The sequence below is a fragment of the Bombina bombina genome, chromosome 3 (genome assembly GCF_027579735.1).
Source record: "Bombina bombina isolate aBomBom1 chromosome 3, aBomBom1.pri, whole genome shotgun sequence".
Lineage (NCBI taxonomy): Eukaryota > Metazoa > Chordata > Amphibia > Anura > Bombinatoridae > Bombina > Bombina bombina.
This window is the reverse complement of record NC_069501.1, coordinates 231,165,574-231,176,685: the sequence shown is the minus strand read 5'-3', so window position 1 is coordinate 231,176,685 and position 11,112 is coordinate 231,165,574. Positions and strand designations below refer to the sequence as shown.

Genomic DNA, 11,112 nt, shown 5'->3' with positions numbered 1-11,112 from the left:
CTCAGAAACTCTTCTAGCAGAAGAGATGGCCAAAAGGAAAAACACTTTCCAAGAAAGTAGTTTAATGTCCAAAGAGTGCATAGGCTCAAATGGAGGAGCCCGTAACGCCCTCAAAACCAAATTAAGACTCCAAGGAGGAGAAATTAATTTAATGACAGGCTTAATACGAACTAAAGCCTGTACAAAACAGTGAATATCAGGAAGAGTAGCAATTTTTCTGTGAAATAATGTCAGGGTTTTTTTCCTGACTAGTTTGCCATGTGCTGCTGGCAGCCATTTTACTCACCTCTCTTGCTGACTTTGGTGCATTCTGGGAGATGCTGCTCACTTCCTGTACTTCCTTTTATGGCTAGACTCTTTTACATCATCTATGTGAGACAGGATACAGTCTCAGAATTGTGATGTCATCACTTATTATTTAAAGGGCCTTTGTTCAGTATGCTTTGCCCTTGCGTTGTCTCAGACCTGTTTGTGAGAGCTCCTGTGTATTACCTGGCTGTCTGACGTCCCTCCTGGTTCCTGATCCCTGGCTTGTTCCTGACTCTGCTGTTCTCCTTGTTCCTGATTCCGGCTCATCTGACTACTCGCTTTGGCTCCTGACTCGGCTTGTCTGACTACCAGCTCTAGTTTTGACTCCTTGCTTATTTGACTTGTGGACTTTTTATTATTTTTTGCTATTAATAAAGGTGTGATTATTTTTGCACTTCTCGTCTCAGTCTGATTCCTGGCCCCCTGACAAATAAAACAGAAAGAGCAGAGATTTGTCCCTTCAAAGTACTTGCAGACAAACCTTTATCCAAACCATCCTGAAGAAACTGTAAAATTCTTGGAATTCTAAAAGAATGCCAAGAAAATTTATGAGAAGTACACCATGAAATGTAAGTCTTCCAAACTCGATAATAAATCTTCCTTTTATGAGCTTGTAACATAGTATTAATTACTGAGTCAGAGAAACCTCTATGACTTAGCACTAAGCGTTCAATTTCCATACCTTCAAATTTAATGATTTGAGATCCTAATGGAAAAACGGACCTTGAGACAGAAGGTCCGGCCTTAAAGGAAGTGGCCAAGGTTGGCAACTGGACATCCGAACAAAATCCGCATACCAAAACCCGTGGGACCATGCTGGAGCCACCAGCAACACAAATGATTGTTCCATGATGATTTTGGAGATCACTCTTGGAAGAAGAACTAGAAGCGGGAAGATATAAGCAGGTTGATAACACCAAGGAAGTGTCAGCACATCCACTGCTTCCGCCTGAGAATCCCTGGACCTGGACAGGTATCTGGGAAGTTTCTTGTTTAGATGAGAAGCCATCAGATCTATTTCTGGAAGACCCCACATCTAAACAATCTGAGAAAACACATCCGGATGGAGAAACCGCTGAGATAATCTGCCTCCCATTTGTCTACACCTGGGATATGAGCCACAGAAATTAGACAAGAGCTGGATTCCGCCCAAACAAGTATCCGAGATACTTCTTTCATAGCTTGGGGACTGTGAGTCCCATCCTGATGATTGACATATGCCACCGTTGTAATATTGTCTGTCTGAAAACAAATGAAGGGTTCTCTCTTCAACAGAGGCCAAAACTCCAAAACTGAAGAGCTCTGAAAATTGCACAGAGTTCTAAAATATTGATTGGTAATCTCGCCTCTTGAGATTTCCAAATCCCTTGTGTTGTCAGAGATCCCCAGACAGCTCCCCAACCTGAAAGACTCGCATCTGTTGTGATCACAGTCCAGGTTGGCTGAACAAAAGAGGCCCCTTGAACTAAATGCTGGTGATTTAACCACCACGTCAGAGAGTGTCGAACATTGGGTTTTAAGGATATTAATTGTGATATCTTTGTATAATCCCGGCACCATTGATTCAGCATACAAAGCTGGAGAGGTCTCATGTGAAAATGAGCAAAAGGAATTGTGTCCGATGCTGCAGTCATGAGGCCTAAAACTTCCATGCACATAGCCACTGAAGGGAATGAGTGAGACTGAAGGTGCCGACATGCTGCAACCAATTTTAAATGTCTCTTGTCTGTTAGAGACAGAGTCATGGACACTGAATCTATCTGGAAACCTAAAAAGGTGACCCTTGTCTGAGGAATTAAGAAACTTAGAATTGGTGCATGCAAATGGAATTATTTGTTGTTGTTTTTATGAGATATGCACATATTTGTATTTTATGTATGTGTTGTTTCATTTAATTGTATACAGGTGTATTGGTCCCTTTAAATAGAGGTACTATCACCTGACAAACCTACCCTATGATTAAGTGCCTATAGGGCACGAAACTAGTCAGGGAGTTTGGAGCTGTGTATTCTTTTAACACATGTTTAAATAAAAGTTAAATTTTTTAACTATTGGATTGCCCTGCTACTCCTTTGCCTCAGTGCTGCTGTATATGCTTTTTGAAACTTAAATTGATCCTCCAACCATGTTTTCAAAGAAACACTAGTTGATTCGTGTGAGATTCTGCAGAACGTAAAGACTGAGCTAGTACCAAGATATCGTCCAAATAAGGAAACACCGCAATACCCTGTTCTCTGATTAGAGAGTAGGGCACCCAGAACCTTTGAAAAGATTCTTGGAACTGTTGCTAGGTCAAATGGAAGAGCAACAAATTGGTAATGCTTGTCTAGAAAAGAGAATCTCAGGAACTGATAATGTTCTGGATGAATCGGAATATGAAGGTAAGCATCCTGCAAGTCTATTGTAGACACATAATGTCCTTGCTGAACAAAAGGCAGAATAGTCCTTATAGTCACCATCTTGAAAGTTGGTACTCTTACATAACGATACAAAATTTTCAGATCCAGAACTGGTCTGAATAAATTTTCTTTCTTTGGGACAATGAATAGATTTGAATAAAACCCCAGACCTTGTTTCTGAAAAGGAACCAGCATGATTACCCCTGAAACCTCCAGGTCTGAAACACACTTCAAAACTGGTCTGAATAAATTTTCTTTCTTTGGGACAATGAATAGATTTGAATAAAACCCCAGACCTTGTTCCTGAAAAGGAACCGGCATGATTACCCCTGAAACCTCCAGGTCTGAAACACACTTCAGGAAAGCCTGAGCTTTCACTGGATTTACCGTGATGCATGAGAGAAAAAAATCTTCTCACAGGAGGTCTTACTCTGAATCCTATTCGGTACCCCTGAGAGACAATGCTCTGAATCCATTGATTTTGGACAGAATTTGCCCAAACATCCTTGAAAAACCTTAATCTGCCCCCTACCAGCTGAGCTGGAATGAGGGCCGCACCTTCATGCAGACTTAGGGGCTGACTTTAGTTTCTTAAAAGGCTTGGATTTATTCAAATTTGAGGAAGGCTTCCAATTGGAAACAGTTTCCCTGGGGGAAGGATTAGGTTTTTGTTCTTTATTTTGATGAAAAGAATGAAAACGATTAGAAGCCTTAGATTTACCCTTAGGTTTTTTATCCTGAGGCAAAAAAAACTCCCTTCCCCCCAGTAACAGTTGAAATAAAAGAATCCAACTGAGAACCAAATAAATTATTACCTTGGAAAGAAAGAGATAGTAATCTAGACTTAGATGTCATATCAGCATTCCAAGATTTGAGCCACAAAGCTCTTCTAGCTAAAATAGCTAAAGACATGGATCTAACATCAATTTTGATAATATCAAAAATTGCATCAAAAATAAAATGATTAGCATGTTGAAGTAAACTAACAATTCTATGTAAGTCAGAATCCAATTCTTGCTGCACTAAATTCTCCAACCAAAAAGTTGAAGCAGCTGCAACATCAGCCTAAGAAGATGACCTGAATATAAATAGGCTTTCCTTAGATAAGATTCAAGCTTCCTATCTAAAGGATCTTTAAAGGAAGTACTATCTTCCATAGGCATATTGGTTCGTTTAGCAAGAGTAGAAATAGCCCCATCAACTTCGGGGATCTTTTCACAAAACTCTATTGAAATTGCTGGTAAAGGATACAATTTTTTAAACCTTGCAGAAGGATTAAAAGGAGCACCCGGCTTATTCCATTCCTTAGAAATCATATCAGAAATAGCATCAGGAATAGGAAAAACCTCTGGAGTAACCACAGGAGGTTTAAAAACAGATACTAGTTTTAATATCAAGAGGACTAGCTTCCTCAATATCCAAAGTAATTAACACTTATTTTAACAAAGAACGCATATACTCCATTTTAAATAAATAAGTAGATTTGTCAGTGTCAATATCTGAGGAAGGATCTTCTGAATCAGATAGATCCTCATCAGAGGTGGATAATTCAATATTTTGTCGGTCATTTGAAATTTCATCAACTTTATGAGAAGTTTTAAAAGACTTCTTACGCTTATTAGTTATTTAATATTAACTTTCCCAAATATGAAACTGACAATCTGCAAAAGGAAATACATGAACCTGACTCATGGCAATCATAAGTACAATATATATATTTAGAACTTTATGTAAATGCATAAAGTGCCAAAACCATAGCTGAGGTGTCTTAAGTAATAAAAACATACTTACCCAAAGACACCCATCCACATATAGCAGATAGCCAAACCAGTACTGAAACAGTTATCAGTAGAGGTAATGGAATATGAGAGTATATCATTGATCTGAAAAGGGAGGTAGGAGATGAATCTCTACGATTGATAACAGAGAACCTATGAAATAGACCCCCTTTAGGAAAATCATTGCATTCAATAGGTGATACTCTCCACGTCCCTCTGACATTCGCTGTACTCTGAGAGGAATCGGGCTTCAAAATGCTGAGAAGCGCATGTCAACGTAGAAATCTTAGCACAAACTTACTTCACCACCTCCATAGGAGGCAAAGTTTGTAAAACTGAATTGTGGGTGTGGTGAGGGGTGTATATTTATAGGCATTTTGAGGTTTGGGAAACTTTGCCCCTACCCCTGGTAGGATTGTATCCCATACTTCACTAGCTCATGGACTCTTGCCAATTACATGAAAGAAATGCACATTTCTGTTACAGGTACCTCTGCTCTCCATCAAAAGAAACCGTGAGAGCACCAAAAGAAACTATGTATAAACAACATATAATGCTAAAAGTTCTCACAGGGTAACTGTCTCAGAAGTTTGTTGGTGCTGTCTACCAGTGAAAAAAGTGAATAAAAATAATGGACAGAACCACACCTTAGATTAAAATAGTTCTTTAATACAATAAAAAAATGTATTCAACAAACGGATATAAAAGTGCATAAGGGTAAAACACAATTAAAGTACAACAAATAAATTAAACAACCATTAAATACAGTAGGGTTGCATAATTATCAAATGCATAAAAAAACACAATGCAAGCAGTAGCTTTTTTTCTGATTAGTTTTTTTCTCGATTTGCTGGCGCTCTGTATCATGTGATAGTCAGCCAATCACAGACTAATATATGTATTCACTGAACTTGTGCACATGCTCGGTAGGAGCTTGTGCCTCAGAAAGCTTGTACATAAAAAGATTGTGCAGAATATTTGATAATGGAAGTAAATAGGAAAGTCCCATAGAATTCCATCCTCTTTCTGAATCATGAAAGTTAAATTTTCACTTGAGTGTACTTTTTAATGAATAAACAATTGTCTGGCCAGACTTACTTCACTAGCCAGGGAAGTGTCTGTTCATTAAGTGATTGTGTTTTACTTATACATATATTTGTTACTACTGTTTGAATAAATTTTTTATTGTATTAAATAACTATTTTATTCTAAGGTGAGATTCAGCACTTTCAGTTTATTTTTGTTACTTGTGTTATATATATATATATATATATATATATATATATATTACACCTCCTGAAACCATAAACACTTATTCATAAACTAAATACAAGATGTACATTGCACCTTCTCATACCCTCACCCCTAATAATAATGCAGGGCTCCCCAAAATGCAGAGCCCAGGGCGGGTGCCCCTCTTGCCCTCCCAAGGGCAGGTCTGTTACTCCTTTGCAGAATCTCTTTGGTTATCTCTCTACTGGCTTCCCTTAACCTCGAATAAAAATAAAAAAAATATTGAACCCAACATACAAGACACTAAATAATATGGCACCATGCTATATGTTTGCCCCTCTCTGCAAATACCTTCACATGTTCCTTATAAGAATGCAATGTAACCATCTTTTCTAGGTTTACGTGTGCTACTGGTTGATCAGTGGATAGAAACTGGAGGAACCATGCAAGCTGCTATTAAACTGGTAGAAAAAAGAGGCGCAGTTGTTGTAGGTATGAATCATTCCAAGGATTCCATAAAGCACTTATTTGGGGCAGGTAGATTATAGCAGAAATGAAAACAAGGAAAATATATATCCACTAGGCACACACTAGGTTAATGGGTAAAGCAAAGTAAAAAATAAAACGTAACTTTTAATAGAATATTAAAATGTATCCGTATTTAATACTACTAAAAAGAATTAAAAAAGAAACCTATAGCACTGCCTAGTAGTCCAGGATAGTAATTAGTATCGCTATATCCAATTATACACACTTCAGAAGAAACAGTATCCGGTAGTAAAGAGTATAAAGGGATTCAGTGGCCCATTGTGTAACATCCAGCGGCATAAAAAGGTCCCTCACACAATTAAGACTGATTTTGTGAGCTCCACGAACAGTGGGAAATAAGTTGACTTATCAAAATAAGGTGTCTTTTGATAAAGCTCAGGCGAAACGCGCATCAGACGTTTGCCTGCCGGGGTATTTCCAGGATTTAATTTTGATCTTCCATGCCTTGCCTTTATGGTATAGCACACTGAGAAATGTTATTGAGTTATTTGATTTTTTAATTTTAAGAGTTGGATCAAGCCCTTATCTTTTTGATAATAATTGCGATTATCCATCTAGTGTCAGTACAGGAAATAATTGGGCTTATTAAAATATACTGTTTCTTCTGAAGTGTGTATACTTGTGTAATTAGCTATAGCGATACAAATTACTATCCTAGATTACCAGGCAGTGCTACATGTTTATTTTTTCATTGTTTTTAGTAGTATCAAATACTGATAGATTTTAGTATTCTTATAAAAGTTATGTTTTATTTTTTTACCCCTTAACCTGGTGTGGGCCTAGTGGATATATCTTTGCCTTGTTTTCATTACTAATATTTCTATATATACCGTGCCCCCCCCCCCCATCCTCACCTATTGATGGGTGAGTGTATGGGACATTGATGGATGATTGTTTACAGTAGCTATTGTTCTGTACACCCCCCCCCCTTTAAGTTTAAACAAGTTTATAGCACAATATTTGTCAACATTCAAGTAAATGAAAAATTAAATATTGTTAATTATGTTATGATAATAAATGCAACTCTCTGTTATAGATCTATATTCTAACCCTTTATATAACCTGTATAGAGTTATTGGAAAGCTTCTCAGATGTAATAACTACCTAATATGTTTAAATAATGATGTTTCACTTAACTAATTATATTAATTCTTTAATTTTATTTTTTGCTATATACTATATATAAATAGCTAGGTTATTAATATGTGAACTAAAATGCTAGCAATAGCAAAATTGTATATAAAGTCAAGGTCTGCCACTAAAAAACATTTTTTCAACATGTCCATTAAGTTGAATTTGACAAGCCCAAAAATCCTTTTGTCAAGCTACTATAGATTTTTTTTTTCTTTTCAGATACATTCACAAAAAGTAAAGATTATTTTGTAAAAGAATAACAAGTGATGTGCATGTGATATTTTTAATCGCTTACTAATAGGGAATGCAACTGAAAGCTTTCAGTCTAAAGGGACTTTAGTGTCCTGAAAGCTTCCCTATAATTTAGATATCACAAGTACATCGCTGTTATTAATCTATTTTCACAAAAGGATTTTTACTTTCTTTGTAAACACTGGCTAACAAGGTACTACCCCTTTTCTGCTTCAGATAGGAATAGCAGTGTTGAGTTGCTCTCAAGCAAAGCATGGTTGGTTCAATCCCTATGCAATTTTAAGTAAGCATAGTGGCTTCCGGCTAAAAATGGGCGCTGTTGAAATGTGGAGCCTACCACAGCCTTTGCCCTCAGGCAGAGTGAAGTCTAGTTAAGTTTCATGTCCCTTTTAAATAGAAATGTAGTAATACATAGGGCATGTGGTGTACTGTATCTTATATTGGCTGCACCACACTTCTGTCATATAAGAGAGAGAAAAAATGGGCTTGACTGAGGAAGCCAATGGACCAATAAAAGGCAAAAAAAAAAAGTTTACAGTAGAAAAAGCAAACATTTATAGACAATGTGTGCTACTATGGATTTAACCACATGCAGATTATTTTGACGATAGTTGATCCATCTTTGTATTTTCTAAAGGTGTTGCTACAATCTGTATTGAGGACAGCGAAGGAGGCAGGTGGGTGAAAGAAAAGTACAAAAGCTCGGACTGTGTGCCTAATCACCTGAGGGACCAGTTCAACAACCACTTCCTGGAAACTTTTAAAGACTTTAATAAGAAACTGAATGAACGTAAAAATGAGTGAAGACCAGTCACACACACACACTGTGTAGCAAGATTTATCTAATTACTGCCTTTTTATTTTACATGCATATTATAGACGTTGTAGTATTTTCTATCAATAAAACTAATTAAAATGTGGGTTGTATAATTCTTTCTACTAAAAAACATGAAATTACAACAGTTTTCTGCTGTCCTCCAATAGATTAAAGCGACATTAAATACTTAACAAATGCTAGATAGAATGATGCATTAAAAAAAAAGATTAGTCTGAGAATAACACGTCAATGTATTTTTTTAAAGTTTAATTAGTTGTTTAAATAGTGACAAAATAAGTGTTACATTTTAGTGTCTATAAAACAATGGGAGCTGCCATGTTAACCTTCTCTGCTGTGGCCAATTAGGGACAGTTATAAATAGGTCACTAGAGTGTGCAGCCAATGGCTGTGCGGAATATAACAGTGTTCCACGCTTCCATTTATAACAGGAACCGAAAAGCTCACAATTTCAGAGGAAAAGGGGACAAAATAAATAATGAAAATATATTGCAGAGTTTTTATATATATATATATATATATATATATATATATATATATATATATATATATATATATATACATACAGGGAGTGCAGAATTATTAGGCAAGTTGTATTTTTGAGGATTAATTTTATTATTGAACAACAACCATGTTCTCAATGAACCCAAAAAACTCATTAATATCAAAGCTGAATAGTTTTGGAAGTAGTTTTTAGTTTGTTTTTAGTTATAGCTATTTTAGGGGGATATCTGTGTGTGCAGGTGACTATTACTGTGCATAATTATTAGGCAACTTAACAAAAAACAAATATATACCCATTTCAATTATTTATTTTTACCAGTGAAACCAATATAACATCTCAACATTCACAAATATACATTTCTGACATTCAAAAACAAAAACAAATCAGTGACCAATATAGCCACCTTTCTTTGCAAGGACACTCAAAAGCCTGCCATCCATGGATTCTGTCAGTGTTTTGATCTGTTCACCATCAACATTGCGTGCAGCAGCAACCACAGCCTCCCAGACACTGTTCAGAGAGGTGTACTGTTTTCCCTCCTTGTAAATCTCACATTTGATGATGGACCACAGGTTCTCAATGGGGTTCAGATCAGGTGAACAAGGAGGCCATGTCATTAGATTTTCTTCTTTTATACCCTTTCTTGCCAGCCACGCTGTGGAGTACTTGGACGCGTGTGATGGAGCATTGTTCTGCATGAAAATCATGTTTTTCTTGAAGGATGCAGACTTCTTCTTGTACCACTGCTTGAAGAAGGTGTCTTCCAGAAACTGGCAGTAGGACTGGGAGTTGAGCTTGACTCCATCCTCAACCCGAAAAGGCCCCACAAGCTCGTCTTTGATGATACCAACCCAAACCAGTACTCCACCTCCACCTTGCTGGCGTCTGAGTCGGACTGGAGCTCTCTGCCCTTTACCAATCCAGCCACGGGCCCATCCATCTGGCCCATCAAGACTCACTCTCATTTCATCAGTCCATAAAACCTTAGAAAAATCAGTCTTGAGATATTTCTTGGCCCAGTCTTGACGTTTCAGCTTGTGTGTCTTGTTCAGTGGTGGTCATCTTTCAGCCTTTCTTACCTTGGCCATGTCTCTGAGTATTGCACACCTTGTGCTTTTGGGCACTCCAGTGATGTTGCAGCTCTGAAATATGGCCAAACTGGTGGCAAGTGGCATCTTGGCAGCTGCACGCTTGACTTTTCTCAGTTCATGGGCAGTTATTTTGCGCCTTGGTTTTTCCACACGCTTCTTGCGACCCTGTTGACTATTTTGAATGAAACACTTGATTGTTCGATGATCACGCTTCAGAAGCTTTGCCATTTTAAGAGTGCTGCATCCCTCTGCAAGATATCTCACTATTTTTGACTTTTCTGAGCCTGTCAAGTCCTTCTTTTAACCCATTTTGCCAAAGGAAAGGAAGTTGCCTAATAATTATGCACACCTGATATAGGGTGTTGATGTCATTAGACCACACCCCTTCTCATTACAGAGATGCACATCACCTAATATGCTTAATTGGTAGTAGGCTTTCGAGCCTATACAGCTTGGAGTAAGACAACATGCATAAAGAGGATGATGTGGTCAAAATACTCATTTGCCTAATAATTCTGCACTCCCTGTATGTGTGTATATATATATATATATATATATATATATATATATGTGTATATATATATATATGTGTGTGTATATTGATTGGAGTAGCCGTGTTAGTCCAGAGATTTAGATATCAAAATAATAAGAGTATTGCATTAAGCAATGATACTTTTTTTATTGGACTAACTATACATTTATAAGATGACAAGCTTTCGGAAGAGTTCCTTCCTTTATCAAGTCTGAAGCAATATTGCTTCAGACTTGATAAAGGAAGGAACTCTTCCGAAAGCTTGTCATCTTATAAATGTATAGTTAGTCCAATAAAAAAGTATCATTGCTCAATGCAATACTCTTGTTGTTTTGATATATAGATATATATAGATATAGATATATATATATATATATATATATATATATATATATATATATATATATATATATATATATATATATAGAGATATATATATAGATATATATATAGAGATAGATATATAGATATATATATAGAGATAGATATAGATAT

At 36.7% G+C, this 11,112-nt stretch overlaps 1 protein-coding gene across 1 annotated transcript in view; it reads left to right on the top strand.

The window, feature by feature from the left end:
* Window positions 1-8,574, top strand: part of LOC128652286 (adenine phosphoribosyltransferase) — a 54,267-nt gene extending 45,693 nt beyond the window's left edge. Inside the window, exons 4-5 of the mRNA XM_053705227.1 lie at window positions 6,116-6,211; window positions 8,292-8,574. Coding sequence (XP_053561202.1) covers window positions 6,116-6,211; window positions 8,292-8,458 — 263 coding nt within the window. The 3' untranslated portion in view covers window positions 8,459-8,574. The remainder of the gene's footprint in view (window positions 1-6,115; window positions 6,212-8,291) is intronic.
* Window positions 8,575-11,112: the final 2,538 nt, after the last annotated feature.